The following is a 16,192-nucleotide window of genomic DNA, read 5'->3' on the forward strand; positions in this document are numbered from 1 at the left end:
GATTTCAGGTTTGCATTTGTTAATTACAAATTAGATTTGTCCTTATATACTGGGGGACCACAAGAAGTTGGTAAAACAATAACTAATAAATAAATAAATATCACAAACACATAAAATTGAGATTAAAAAAAAGTTTAGCTACAAACCTTTTGCATTTACATTTGTAGTCTGAATATCTGATGTTTTTTCAGCCCTGACAGTAATCTGCATCATGTTTAGTAAATATCCCACTGGACTTTTCACTCATTAATAAGAAGCCATTTACACTTTTTTTTTTTTTTTAAAGATTGGCCTTTTCAAGCTTTATTTTTGATAGAGACAGCTGAAGAGTGACAGGAAATGTGTGGAGAGAGAGATGTAGAATGACATGCAGCAGAGAGCCACAGGTCAGATTCAAACCCTGGGCTTCTGCAGCAAGGACTGAGCCTTTGGACATGGGGCGGATGCTCTACCAACTGAGCTAAACAACACCCTGTTCTTTTTTTATTCTTATACAAATGTAGAAATGATATGTGCATCGTGTACACAATCTGAGCATGCATTATTCCCGTACATATTCTCAAATTTGTGTGCACATTTACAGGTTTGTGTACACATTCATGAAATTTGTCTGAGTACGGACGTATGGATTAAGATACAGACTGCAACATATTTGGCCCCACACATTCACCTTTACTTTCCTTCCTCCATTTTGACACCTCATCAGCAAGCTGCTCTCCCAATTGTTGGAATGTTCTGAACAAGAACAAAAACAGTTTAGATTGGCCTGAGCGAACAGGCTGCTAGCAAGCTTTGGGTTGCTAACTAAGACTGAACTAAGAATTCATTGTTACTAGAATCAGAGGCTTTTAGTGCTGTCGGTGTGCAGTCTGGAGCGTGGGTGAGCCGTTGTGCTGTTGTTGTTGTTGTTGCTCTTGCTGCAGTTCTCTTTGGCTGCTGTAGACAACCTACTCTCACGGAACTGGAGCTTGACTTGCTCTTCTTTCATGAACAGATCTATCAATAGAATCTTCTCCTTGTGGATCTGGAGGCTGATGTCTTTAGGGATGTCTGGAATTAGCCAGTCCACGATGTCGCTCATCAGCATCACAACATTCTGGTAAAAATAAATGGAAGGGAATCATGTAGTCTTTATCCTGATGAACTTATTGGAAATGTGATTTAGAACCCAGATTCTTTTTCCATACCCAAATGAGACATAAACTAGGCACAAAAAGTAAGGAAATTTGTGTTTGGTTGATTATTTCTATGTTGTCACAATGCTTCTTGTCAATAAATCTCATATCATTGAAAAGCCTTATTTAAATGGTGCCACATTTGTAAGGATCATGCATTTGTCGGATGAGCAGCAGAGCTGAGTATGTGGGTTGCACCCACAGCTTTTCTTTGCTGTTGACTCTTGTTTGGTGTTGTTTGGTAGATTGGATGATTGAAATCTGAAGAAACAAGACATTGACAGTTCCTTACAAATGTGGCACCATTTAAAAGGAAAATAATCAGGTTTCCCAATGGTATAAGATTTATTGCCAAGAAGCATTATTACAACAAATAAATAAACTACTCAACACAAATTTCAATACTTTTCCTTTACATATAGAGAAATGCATGTAATGCAAAACATGTCACAAGGAAAAGTTACAGGAAATATCAAATAACGAAATTGGGTTGTCATGACTTTTTTGGAGATGTCAAGATGCCACAATAGTTTGGGCATCACATTAAGATGCAAGAGAAAACAACAAAGCACTAAACAAACGTGGCACACAGTAAAAGTAACAGAGGTGGGAAGACCTGTCCAAATGGGTTGCTGTTGTGCTCCAGTTACTGTCCATCCACCCATCCATGCATCCATCCATGCATCCATCCATCCATCCAAGCTGGGGCCTTTCTATGTGGAGTTTTCACTTAATGTGTCTGCCAGGGTTCTCTTGGGGTACTCCAGCTTCCTTCCACAGTCGAAAGAAATGCAGTGACTCCAAACTGTGAATTGTTGTTTGTCTTTATGTGTCATCCCTGTGATGAGCTGGTGACTTGTTAAGGGTGTACCCTGCCAAAGTCAGCTGGGATAGGCTCCAGCCCCACCGTGACCCTAATGAGGATAAGCAGTACGCTTGTATGTTTGGTCAGGCGCAGGTGGTAGTGTCCTCAGACACCATCCAGCCATCACAGCCATATTAATTGTAGTCTTAAGTCTAATTGATATTTTGCTTATATTTTATGGTTTAAACATCTCTCTACCACTCAGTCATACTGTACATTTGTGTTAAGTTTACAGACCCTTTTGTAAGTTATGCAGTGATGGTTGCATAAATGCTTGGATCCACGGGCTCTCGCTGTGCTTCTTATGTGAGGAGACCAGCAGACAAACGCTCCACGAATAAATGCTAGGCGCTCTACGTGTGGCGATCGACTAGTGTTAAGTGAGGAGAGTCAAATGAAATCACATTTAGTTGAATGTGGTGTTGTAATCACAGGTTGATTTGTTGACACATAGTGGCAGTCCTGTCTTTGATGCCAGCCACAGGCTGTTGTTGTTGATAGTTAAAGTGAACTAAATTAGCATAATTAGATCTTAAATTACTTACGCTTTGCCATGTGAATGCCCTGATAATGTTTAAACAAAAGTTCTATAGTTCAGAAAATTCACAAACCGCCAGTTTCTCATCTCTGGCAAAGTCAGTGCATGACAGTAGTTACTACGTTGTGTAGAAAAAAAATCCATTAGACTCCAGCTACAAGTGGAGGTGTACGATGGCGATGACCACAATAGTTTCTTGGCATTGCCCTGATTTTCCTCCCTTGTCGGCTCGCATCTCATTGAAAGTGAATTACGAGGCAAACATATGCTCACACAGAAACAGTCTTAAACTTTGACATAAAGAAGATAAATGAAACTTTTAGTAAGTTTCAGGGTTACTCTTCAGTGTTGACTGCAGTCATTTCTGAATGTTGGAAAAATGTGGCTTCGGATCAGTAGATCAATTAATGCACTTTGAATGATGTATAAAAGATAAAAAAAAAAAATATATATATATATGCAATGCTCCTGCAATTGTAGATGTGGTTAATATGTACTAGGAAGAAACATGTGATTCAATGCTGAATTCTTAAATGTTACAAGTTATGATTTTACCTTGTTAATGTTCTGTAGGTATTCTGTATTTTTGTACCTTTTGTTATAAACTAAACTTCTTTGCTGGTCACTCCTTGTTGGATTAGGAGACCTACTGAACATATATTTTCATATACATAAGACCAAAGACACAAACCAGCAAAGTTAAGAGAGGCATATTTGGATGTCTGAGATCACTGACATAGATGACAGTTCCACATAGATTTAGTTCACCTATGTATACTCATCTTTCTGTTATAAGTAATCTATTTGCTACTTATCTGCATGTGACACCATACCTGGAAAACAATGACGAAGGCCAGTCGGACAGCCAGCACTGCCCAGAATTCCTTGGAGATCTCATATGGAGTGGTTGACCAAGGAGGTTCTCTGTAGTCCTTATACCTTTAGAGACAAAAACACATCTTTTGGGTGGGTTTTCAATTCTGACATTTGTTGATAACAACTTTCTTCTTAATGTATCAATAACCCCTGTTCCTAGCTGCAGATGACTGACTGCTGGTGGCAGAAAAATTTAAATATTGTGCTTCAGTCCATACATGTTGGGCCAGCAGCATGCTCATTCGGGATGAGGTACAAAAGTCAATAGACTGACCTGCAGAGAGAACTGACCTCAACTGTCTGAGGTGTCCATGTTTAAAAGCTTGACCTCATCAGTTGTTAACAAAGACACACAAAGACACAAACACATGTATGTATATATATAAGACTATATATGAATATGTGTGCATGTGCACAGCACAGAAACTAAAGCTCAGTATGTCAATGTCCGTTGTGTCTCTCTGTGCTCTCCTCTGTGAGGACTGCAGGAGAACAGCGACTGGACAGCAGACACACAGAGACTCTTCTTGAGTTGTTAATTCACCTTACAAGTGTAAATCCATTACTCAATGAACAATGCTTCATTTCATTGCAGATCATCATGGCTGATCATCACATGGAGACAGGATTGTCTGTATTTAATGGACTAATAAATTCGGACAATGAAAAGATATTTTATGACACGGTTCTATGTGTTGTTGTGTGTGTGGGACAGTGTTTTACAGAGGTGAACTTTTTTGTTCCTCAAACACGTGTCTCCTCCAGGTCAAATTACTGCAACCAAAATTGGCAATTCTGGTTAAGCAAAGTTATGCTGACCAGTTCACTAGAACCAACACTAATAAATTACAGTTTTTTACATAAAAAGCAGTAAATCCAGCAGTAAATCCAGATGAGTTTCCTGGCTGAGGGCCACAATAACCCAGTATACTCTAAAGACAACATATGCAGTAAATCAGTCCAATCCTTTCATGGCAGGGGCCACATGGTGAAAAGGGTACTAATAGTCATAGTAACACAAATATTCATTTCATTTTATCATTACTTGATTTCATCCTATCCATATGTTTCCATCCACTTATCCAGAGTCAGGTCGTAGTGGAAGCAAATTAACAGGGCGTTCCAGACACTCTCCTCCTCAACAACACATTTCGGGCCCTCCCAGAGGATTCTCAGGCATTACAGGGAAGAAGGGCTACATAATCCCTTCAGTGAGTTCTGGGTCTATGGTTGATAATTATTGTTCTCCGGTCTTATCTTAATGAGAGAAAAAGACCGGAGGACAATAATTACTGCCTTCGAGTTCCTCATGGCTGCACAGGATCTTTGAACAACAGAATACTGCAGCATTCTGAGATCCTCACAAAGCACCATGAGACAGAGGCCATGGATTATCTCAACACTGTTCTTAAATAATTCTTCAACACATTTGGATTGACACGGGTCTATTGATTTCTAAAATGCTAAACAGTGCGAGCTGACTTCCCACCTGCAGATCTCAACGGGGTAGCCAAGGTGCAATGGATCCAAGGTTTCTTTGCCTTCCTGGAAGTGGCTGACATTAAAATAGGACAGCGTATGGTTGACAAATCCATGCATGGAGCCATCAGGGCTGTACATGTACTGGTAGACCATTCGAGGGATGAAGTCTGATGTGAAGGAGATGACAAATGCCTGGGGATTGTGGTTGGGGAGGATGGTTCACAGATTAGGGACAGAAATGGGAGTTAGACTAATATGAAAACATATTTCATGTATATACAAGACAGTGTGTAATGTAACAAGTTATAATCAGTTTGAAGTGAACCAATCCACTGTGATTTAGGACTGTTTTAGTAAACCAACTGAGAATGGCAGTGTGACTAGGACATAAAATAAAATCAGATAGATAGATAGATAGATAGATAGATAGATAGATAGATAGATAGATAGATAGATAGATAGATAGATAGATAGATAGATAGATAGATAGATAGATCGATCTACTAGAACATGGAGGACACAGAATCACAAGTGGTGGAAATATTAAATGTGATGAAAAGTTAAGAAGACAACTTAGTGTGTCAGTATACAGTATGCTGCCTGCAATAGCTGCAGGTAAACAGGAAGTACTTATGAAGCTGTCTACAGTAGTTCTTGTTCTGTAGTCTGACATGAGGAAACAGTAAAAACATGTAAATGAAATAAACTGCATTGTACATTTGGTTGAATTAAAACACAGCACAGGAGTTAACAAGAGGATGGGACAAAGCTGAGGTTTACCAGACTGACTCATGAGAGTATCAGGATGTCTGTGTAGTGTTCTCCAGCATGGCAAGGGTCTTTATTTTTTTTGTCCTTTATCTCATCTTATTTTAGATGATCGACATTGTATTTCAGCTTCCCCTTGTTAGACTGAATGTTAAAATTAAAACAGAAGAGATGGTTTTTGTGTTTAGGTCATGAAGTGTCAGTTTTGAGAAACAGAGTAGACTGGATCTTTAAAGATTATTTTTCACTCACCTACAGCAGCTCCAACCTTCATTTTGTCATTATGTAATTATTTCTGATATAATTATTACCTTCTACAAGGTACATTATAAAGATTAAACATCTTCAAGAACTGGCAGTTCAAACTCAAGACCTAGGAGAGATGCCTTTGTTAAACTTACCCGGTGTTGCAAAATATTTAAACAAATTTGGAGAAGTGGCAAAAGATAAAGCTTATTCTGTGGGGAAAAGTCAATATTATTAAAATGATAGTAGCCACTCAATTTAATTACTTAATAATGATGCTGCCAATCACAATACCGTCTGCCATTTTTAAGAAGTATGATGATATAGTTAAACAGTTTTTATGGAATGGGAAAAGAGCATAGATAAAACTAAGCAAACTTTGCGCCCCCATGGAGAAAGGGGGATTAGATTTACCAGATTCAAGGTTATATGGGATATCTTTTGAAATGGCTAAATTAGCCATATATTGGAAAATGACAGAAAACAAGCCAGACTGGATGGAGATTGAGAATGTGTTATGTTTACCATTTAGTCCAAAGGAGCAACTCAACAAAGTATTACAACAAATCCAATTCTTGTTCACGCTAAGGAAGTGTCGACCAAGGTACACGAAATGTATAAGTTGTCGCAATATGTACAGACATATGCTTCACTATGGTTTAACATATTGGTAAAACGTCAGTGTTTTGGAGGCAGTGGCGTTCAAGGGTGTATATACTATAGGAGACCTATAATGGACAATTCATGTCTTATGAGGAATTATCGCGTCAATTTAAACTCGAACGCAAACAACATTTTTGGAAATATGTACAAATTAGAGACTGTAAAATTTCAAATTGGTAATTGTTCAGAAAATGATATTTTGGACTATCTGAATGTGCCACAGGAATGCTGCACAGCTTCACAATTTTAAAAATTAACAAACTATTCAATAAGTGGTGAGTCCTCTAATGTTAAATTGTTATGGCAGAGAGAGCTGAGAATAAACTTTACGCAGGAGAAATACTAGCTAGGTACTGGGTATACTAGGTATACTAGCAGATTGTGGAAAGTAATGTAAGGGAGGCAAGAGGGAAGTTCACACAATATAAGATCATACATAGATATTATCATACCCCTGTGAGATTAAATAGAATGAAATTGATGAATGATAATATGTGTTGTAAGTGTAAAACAGAGGTAGGAACATTTCTGCACTGTGTATGGGAATGTGCTTTAGTGAGTCCATTTTGGATAAAAGTTGTAGACTGTATGTTTATTAGGGGACAGATTGCAAATACCAAATGTATCAACAAGAACTCGTTCTGTGATTATGGTGGGCTTGGTCACAGCTTCCAACGTTATTTTAGGACTGCTGTATCTCCTAATCTTAGAGACTGGTGTAATGCAATGTTGGAGACCACATTTTACGAGTCTATGCTTCACAAACTGTCAGCTAACAGGAGGAGGGATGACCTCTTGGGATCTTTTTTGGACCTACACAAGGATATAATGAAACTCAGCCTAAGCAATAATAAATCATCCCCCATATTTATATTTTCTTCTTTCATACTTGATTCTCCTTTTTTTTTTTCTAATTTCATATTTCCTCTGAGATATGTCATAATGTGTTTATGCCAAGATTCCAAAATGTATGATCAACCCCATACACATATACTCTGCTATCAAGAATTCAATACAAATTTAAATGAGAAAAAAAATAATTTGCAGTTCTACACTGTAAAGACTTAATGTCCTCAAATAGTAAAATTCATATATACAATGCCAAAACATCTTATCTTCTCCACATTAGAAGAAGTGATTTTAATGACTTTTCAAGGCAAAGAGTTGACTCCCTCCTGTATGATTTTCTGGTTGGAAGGTCTCAGCTGTCCTCAGAAGGATGGATAACATATATAGCATGGATAAAAGATCTTCACTAGGATTTATCAGAAATGATTGGGTGAAAATGTGAGGAAAGACAGAGGTCTACAAAAAGTTCTTACCCTAAACTTGTTGGCCTACTGTCCTAACCTAGTCTGGTGTACTCATAGATTTGATATTAACCCGCCAGATTGCAAAAGCAATGGCTATTGACAGGACCCCAAAGGGTTAATGCTACAGACCCTTGTACTAAATCATGCCAAATGAACACTTTTATTGGGAGGAGAGGTTTAAAAGGAATTTATGTGATAGGTGATATATGTGCCAGTCAATTGAAAAAAATCTCATCCAGTCTTTACACAAATGGAATGATCAGTTATCTGTTACATTTTACGTTTTTTTCACTGACTTTTCTGGACCTGCATGGTTTGATGGATTACAGAGCCAAAAACAGACTGTACATGTGTCAGCAAAATATAATATGTTCATGTTTTACTTACATTAATGATGACGGCCACTTTTGCCACCCCTCTCAGTATGTTGTACCATATACCTGCAGACACAACAACATGTATGAACTGCTGGCTTTTACAGATTCTTCTTGTACAGTGAACGGATGTCTTTACTTTTACTACTGGCCACTTTCATGCAGTTCCTGCCTTAATTATCAGAGCTGCAGTATATTGACTATAACACACCTATGTCTTTGGCTCTTGCTGCCACTGGTCTTCGTAACTCAGCCACAAATTTCTTGGCATCAAGTCGGATTTCGATGATATTGTTGAGCAGAGCAAAAAGAGGAGCCAGGGGGAAGGACGCCACGAACAACGTAACGAAACCAAACTGGATGACTGGACAGAAGAGCATATTAGAAAGTCTTCATTATTAATATATGTGATTAAATCAAGCCTAGACTGATGTAAGTATATTCTACTTCGATGTAACTTACTAAGTAGTAACATGCATTGTACTGAAAACCAGTCTTTATCAGTTCAGTGCTGGAGCCAGATGTAAAAACACAAAAACATGCTAATGCCATTTAACACAGGGCTTCACAGGAGTCCTGCCATAGATACCTCTGGTTTAGGTGCTAATTTTTAGCTCAGCATTATTTCTCCTGTTGATAGAACCACTGCAAGATGTATTGTATGTCTGTCATTGTTACTTAAAGGTACAATATGTAGGATTGTGCAGAAGATATCCAGCAGTTAAAAATGAACACCGCAGCTCAAATTCATAACACTGGAGAGTCGTCTCCCCCCACATCCCCCTCCCCCAGACCGAAGCTCACGCAGGTTGCACACTGAAGACACTGAACCTCCAACATGGTGTATTTCATGAAGCAGCTTCTACGTCTGAGTCTGACTTCAGTCTGTGCTGCAAAATAACAAGTTTAATTCAGTTTGTGTCTGTTTGTTTGAGAGAGAGACACACACACACACTGACAGAGGGAGAGAGAGAAATACAATTTGACTTTCTAATTATTTTACAGCAGTCAAGTTCAGTATAAATAAACTGCTCTAGACCTCCTCTAGTAAAGAAAAGTCCCACACAACCTCTCTCTGCTCCTCTGGACTCACACAGGTAGTAATAAGTAGCGCTGCACCGCTACTGAATGAATACAGGGGAAACACTGGCAGATATTTTTGGATTTACAGAGGAAATCAGGTGAAAAAAACAGCTGCTGGTCCTTCTGGGCTCTTTTAGCTGCGTTAGATGTTTCGGCATGAGTTGTGTAGACATGCCGGATCAAAACACAAACAGAGAGCCGACAAGACAAATTTGAAAATAAGAAACATACTGACTATAGCATGTTTCCTTAATCTCTGATGACACAGCATATTCATATTATGGTTTATTACAGTACATATCTTACATACATATTGTACCTTTAATGGTTTTATGCTTCTGTTTTGTCTGCTGCTGAAGGCACAAGTGTGTGAGTGTGTGTGAAGTTCTGAAGTGTGGTACTGACTCATTTCCATATATTCTGGCGTTAAACCAGCGAATGGTTCCAGGAAGTGGTCAGTTTCATATCTCTGGAGCTTCTTCTGTCTCTCTTCTTCTTGGAAAGCCACTTGCTTTGACTGAATGTAGCGAATCAGCTTCTTCAGCTTACTGAGGAATACACACACACACACACACACACACACAGCATATGTAAGTATTAATAGTGCAGTGCTCGTAGCTTTTCATTATATTATGACATCAGATCAGAGCTTAGAGCTTCTTGCTATATCTCTATGAACAGTATTATTGTATGTATTTAGTTTGTTTTGTTTTCACACTATGGAAGTTTCCTCTCCATAATAGACACAGACATAGACCGACTTTATTGTCATCCAACTGCACATTTCCAATGTACGTTTGAACGAAATTTCGTTGCAAAGGGTTCAGAATAAAACAAGAGACACTGCAAAAGCAGTATAAATATAAAAATATATGAAATATAAAAGAGAATCATCCTCTACTTGTTTTGTTTGACCAATAGTCATTCAATAAAAACTAAAGTATAGAAAAAAAGACAAAAGCAGCAAATTCTTCTATTTTGTGAGGCCAGAAACGTGATGCGGTCCATAGTGACGCATGCTCTGTTCGGCCCAGCATACACCTCTTTAGGTCTGTTCTTGTTAGTTGTTGTTCAGTGTTTATTGGAGAAGAAAGAAGCATTGTTCTAGACCAGGGGTCGGCAACCTGCGGCTCTTTCATCCTTACACTGCGGCTCCGAGTGGCTTGGGAAAATAAATTACTTTTAAAAAGTATTTACCGTATTTTCACGACCATAAGGCGCATATAAACGTCTTATATTTTTTACTAAATGTGCGGCGCGCCCTATAGTGCAGTGCGCCCTATGTGTGTTGTTAAACCTGTGTTGAGAACAACGTGCCCATCTCACAGCCGATGTGAAAAAAGAAGTGAAAGAAATGAACGCTGCACTTGCTGTTATTCCGGGAGGTCTGACAAAGGAACTCCGCTGGACATCGGTGTGAACCGGCCGTTCAAAGTAAGGCTGCGAGCGGCGTGGGAGCGATGGATGACCGATGGAGACCACAGTTTCACAGAGAGTGGCAGGCAGCGCCGGGCAAGGTACGACACGGTTTGTGGATGGATTGTAGATGCGTGGACTAACGTGTCTACTGGCACTGTTGTTCGAGCTTTCGCAAAAGCCGGCATCATTTCCGAGGGGCCGCACGGCACGGAAAGTGACTCTGACAGCGAAGAAAGTGGAACTGGCATATTTGATTTAGCGCAGCTGTTTAACTCAGAAACGGAGGATGAGGACTTCGATGGGTTTGATTATTGACGATTACCGGTAATGTGTGCTGTGGTAATGTGCTTAAAAAATGTTAGTACTTTGTAATAAAGACTTAAATAAAGCACAATCAAACTCAGTTTTGCTCCCGCTCTATTTTTAAATACGCACACTTGTATGCTTGTGTGTGTGTTGTTGTAAGGCGGTGCGCCATATGTGTGTGTAGACTGCGCCTTTTCGTACGGTGCGCCTTATGGTCGTGAAAATACGGTATGTGTATTTTATTTGTGTTAGTTATTGTTTTAGTGTTTTAGTTCTAAATTGGAAGATCTTGATGCGATCTTGAAATATTAAATATTAAAATATTAATAAAATAAGTATATTTTATTGTTTTTTGTCGCTCAAAATAAACGTCATACTCGCGAAAGCCGGTATTCCCGCCCCAACGCCATCCCAACTTTCAACCCCAACAAGGCCAGATATGGAGAAATCTAAAAAAAGAAAAATATCAGAGGAAAATAGATCGTTCAATGATGCTTGGGCAGACTCATTTGCTTTTCAAGAATGTTCAAAATGTGTTCATTAGAAATTAAATTTAATTTTCTCTGTAGCACTTTGTGGATTTCATAAGTAACACTTTATAGCCCATCTTCAAAAGGGTAGTCAAAGCACTAATAAGTGTATGTTTATTTTTGACTTTCTAATAAATGCGTTTTTTCTCCATTTTAGATGTCAAAAAGTATTTGCGGCTCTCAGTGGGGTTTTTTTTGTGGAAACCGGGTTCAAATGGCTCTTTTGGTGTTAAAGGTTGCCGACCCCTGGTCTATCTGCTTTCCAGCTGAATATGAAGCGTTTTTCTGCAACTTAATTGAGAATTGAGAAGGATGATTTCTGGTTTATGACGATGTGCTGTGTGTAAATGATGTGATGAGCAGTTTAAAGTGATGCATACTCACGGTACTCCAATCTCAAAAAGGTTGTTCTGAATTAGCTGCTTTCCTAACATGGTGATACTCAGCTGTATACACAGCTCCATCAGACAGCCTCCATGAGCACACTGTAAAATAATCCAAAACTATTTAGTCCACCACAGCAAACATTACAACACTCAGCCTGAAGCAAAATAACAACAATAATAGAACAATAGTTTAAAGGACTGCGGATCAGTAAGAATAACTAATTCATGACAACACACTTTCTTTCTTAGATTTAGTGTAACCAAAAATATCATGTTCTGTTTGATTCTGTCTTGTTGTCTATGTCTGGGTTGATATTGTTAATGTGCTGGATTGAGCTGTCGATCCTGGAGCAGTGCATCATGGTGAAGGTGTTTTCATACTGGGACCAGATGTCAGGTGAGGTAGTAGCCATTGTTAGAACAATCTGTTCAATAGATTAGTAACATCAAGCTTACTTGTAAATGTTGATCCAAGCTGAGGTTGGTAAGCTAGCTCAACTCACCAGCTGTGTGATCAACAGAAATCTGAGTGAACTCAACGTTCAGAACTCTCAGGAAAGCTGCTAATTTCTCATGACTGACATCTCTTCTTCATGTGGACCCACACTATTATCACCTAGGCTAGGCTCAAAAATGACATGATGGTACTTTTTACACTTAGACAAAAACAGCTTTTCATATTTCAGGTTGAAGGGGGATTCTTTTTCTCAAAGCACCATTAAAATTAATAATTTAGATAATTAATTGCAATGGGCTAAAAACATTATATGAATGTCTAAATATAGTCTGATATATTTAATCAGTCTGCTGGAGTTACAGCTAATTACAGTTAATAAATAAAACAGATTAAATTTGACTGAAATATTAATTACACCACTATATACCTGAATGTTCCAGCCTGAGGCTGAGTCTCTCTGAAAGGACTGTCTCTGTCAGATTTCCCTTCTGCTCCCTTCTTTTCTGTTGTAGTAGCTCCGAGTTCTCTTTCTCCGTTTTGTATATGTTTAAATGAATCGTGGACGTGTGGACTGTCTGCTCTCTGATCCTATTGACCAGACATGGTATCAGGAGTATCAATATCTTGGGATTGAAGCTCACACCCCCTGTGTCACATCCAACTTTATTCTGACATGGTGGTACAATAACAGAGGAGCATATGTGCTTTGGTTGTGTATGTAACCTCAAACAATTCAAACAGTGTAAGCTCACCTCTTCCATCCTGTAGGATTCAAACACATACAGGTAGCTGCCTGGTCTGCCTACCAGTCTACAGAAGAAAATAATGAAATGGGTTAGTGTTCGTTATTTTAAAACAAATGGAAGTAATGTTCTGAGTATAACGGGGTTACTAACCTTCCTCTGAAGAAAGCGATGTAGATGATGGGGCTGAAAGCGTTGACAAACTTGAGAATGAAAGTCTTAAAGATGAGTCGCTCCTCGAAACTCTTGTCTGTTTTAGGAACCTCTAAAATGACAGAGAGACATTGATATATATATATAATATATATATATATATATATATATATTATATATAATTTTTCATTTATTGCTATTTCCAATGAAAAACAGGAAACACTTTTAGAACCCTGATAAAAGCAGTGATGCTGAAACACGTGTCTTGGCATTGACTTAAGATATGAAGTCACGGCATGTTTGTTTTCAGCCTGGCTCCTCACATGCAGACATTTCTCTGGAACTATTTTCTTTTCAAATAGTGAAACTGTAAATGTCTTGAAGCGTTGTTCTTAAACTGTTTGCAGTTTCTCACAAAGTGTTGAACCAGGTTTTACACAGATTTTATGTTGTATTTCTGAACATATATACAATTCATACACAACACAAGATGTGTTGACAGTTCTACATATATAGAAGTAATGGAAGGATAACATATGAGATGAGAGCAGGAAACTCTGCACACTTCTCAACTCCATTTTAGAAAAGTTCACAGATCTCAAACAATACTGCAGGTGGTTTCTGCCACTGCAAAAAGAAGGTGATTACAAATTGCAAACAAATGAGTTTATGTTAGTTAATGAAGTGCAGACTCAACAAGGGATTCAAAACGATTCTGATTTGTTAAGAGGATTCAGTCTGGATTAAGATTGGATACATTTAACCCCACTGAGTGTAAAACAAGACCTGCTAAATTATATAGCCTGTGTCAAAAGGAAGTGGATAACAGGTAACTCTCTGGAACACCAGCCAAAGTGACGATTTTTCCACTCCACACCAAAGATCTGATATTTTCAAGATCAGAGCTGCATGCAAATGTCACCAAATCTATCTGAATTCAAACTTATTAATCACTGACATAAAAAGACCTGTAACAGGTGACTCCCTTTTAATTAGAACCTTGCATCAGTACACACAGAAACCGTGATCATCTATGTACTTCTCTAAAGACCATAAACACAGCAAACATTTAGTGAAAACCTTTCAGATTATTTTGTCACAGTCATGGTGTAAATGGGGTGCATTTGGAAAAAAACTATTTTAAGACATGAGGTGCCTGCACGCCTGACTGAGCCAGTTCTCCTCCTGACCTAACTTACCGAGCACAGTGAGCCATCGTGCAACCGCTCCATACACCTCGTCCAGTATGAGGATGACCACCAGGTTGATGATGGCGGCGGTGGTTTTAACTGTCAGCTGTACGTGGTTACGTGTGATTGGATTGGAGCTCATATGAAGAGCAGCTTTGGTAGAGATCCGGTAGAGGATGACACCGAACACGATGGCAAATGTAACACCAATCTGACAATGAAAGATTTGGGTGATTACAGACAGGATGGAAATAATAAATCCACAACCTTTCTGTAAATCATCATGTATGTACAGTATGTGCAGAGGTTCTTCTTACCATTAACAGCATCATGACAATGTTAGTCATGTAGGCAGGGAGGCGGTCTCGACATGAGAGCTTTTCAGTCTGAAGATAATGAATAAATAAAATCATATTCACTAAGAACATTTTTACAAATGTTGTATAATGAAACTGACAACACCAAAGATGTTAAGAAAAGACAGCAGAAACTCTGACTGAGTGTTCCTCTTCTTTCCCCTTTGATTCCCATGGATCATTATTATTATCATTATTATGTTATTGTTTATATCTCCACAGCAGTGAGTCAGTTTATAGTCTGATCTTTTTTTTATTAAACACAGAGACATCAAGTGTAATGTGGCTGGATATCCAAATAGAAGAACCCACACTGAAGACTGTAAATGAATCTTCTATTTGTCAGGTTTGTGTTTTGTTTGATTGGCTTTATGGTTGCATTAAAACAGACTAATATAATATTAAAGCTCAGACTTTATTATGACGCACACAACTGTGACAACAACACTGATTCAAAAACTACGGATTTGGGCCACATACATTTATTAATTTTTTTTTTTTGAATTCTGACTTTTAAACTCAGAATTGTCAGGACCAGTTGCCGGTTTCTGTGGCAGTGGCCACTTTCCTGGTGGTGTCTGGGGCAGTTACGATTGCCCTGCCACGGCAACTACTGCTGTTTTGGCATTTGTGTATAGTTTTTATTTTATAGTGTTGTATTTGATTCGCTGGCAGTAGCATTTCCATTGCATGATTTCTGCTTTAATTTGCAAGGTCTTTTCTCTCAACTGCTGCCGCTGTGCAGGGAAGCTGCCACTGAAATGCTGCCCCAGACACCGCCAAGGCAGTCTCAGCGTGCATTCAGACAGGATCAGGGAAACTGGCAACCAGTGGTGGGGGAATGCAGCAGGAGGGGAAGTGTCGCTATTTGGCTTGGTGCATGATGTCATTTTGGTGGCATTAACGCCCAAAATCAGAAGGTGGAAGTAGTGAGCCCAAATCTGTTTTCCTAAAGAAGAGAAAAGACGCCCATAAGAACTTTGACCCGGAGCTTTTCCTTCATTTCCTATCCCCTAATCAAGACAGATGGATCCCAACGTGAAGAAGCTTCTTGCGATTGAAACACACGACCCCCACTGAAATTAATTAAAAGACTTCCGCTTTTGCCGGTTTCCCTGATCCTGTCTGAATGCCCACTCAGGCTGCCTCAGACACTGGCAGCTGAAGTTGCCACCGGCAGCAGTTGGGAGATTAATTAAGAAAACCATGCAAATGAATGCAGAAATCACGTAATGAAATTACTATTTCGAGCGAGTCAAATAAAACACT

At 38.8% G+C, this 16,192-nt stretch overlaps 1 protein-coding gene across 4 annotated transcripts in view; it reads right to left on the reverse strand.

Annotated features, from left to right (window-relative positions):
* Positions 1–382: 382 nt before the first annotated feature.
* Positions 383–16,192, reverse strand: part of ano1b (anoctamin 1, calcium activated chloride channel b) — a 51,381-nt gene continuing 35,571 nt past the window's right edge. For all 4 annotated transcript variants that reach the window (XM_027273118.1, XM_027273117.1, XM_027273116.1 and 1 more), the window contains 11 exons: positions 14,885–14,953; positions 14,577–14,778; positions 13,378–13,489; positions 13,234–13,291; positions 12,023–12,123; positions 9,789–9,931; positions 8,512–8,664; positions 8,314–8,366; positions 4,944–5,128; positions 3,412–3,517; positions 383–1,096 (listed from right to left, as the gene is read on the reverse strand). In XM_027273118.1, the coding sequence (XP_027128919.1) occupies positions 839–1,096; positions 3,412–3,517; positions 4,944–5,128; positions 8,314–8,366; positions 8,512–8,664; positions 9,789–9,931; positions 12,023–12,123; positions 13,234–13,291; positions 13,378–13,489; positions 14,577–14,778; positions 14,885–14,953 (1,440 nt within the window). In that variant the 3' untranslated portion in view covers positions 383–838. The remainder of the gene's footprint in view (positions 1,097–3,411; positions 3,518–4,943; positions 5,129–8,313; positions 8,367–8,511; positions 8,665–9,788; positions 9,932–12,022; positions 12,124–13,233; positions 13,292–13,377; positions 13,490–14,576; positions 14,779–14,884; positions 14,954–16,192) is intronic.

The sequence above is a fragment of the Larimichthys crocea genome, chromosome XXI (assembly GCF_000972845.2).
Source record: "Larimichthys crocea isolate SSNF chromosome XXI, L_crocea_2.0, whole genome shotgun sequence".
Taxonomy (NCBI): Eukaryota; Metazoa; Chordata; class Actinopteri; family Sciaenidae; genus Larimichthys; species Larimichthys crocea.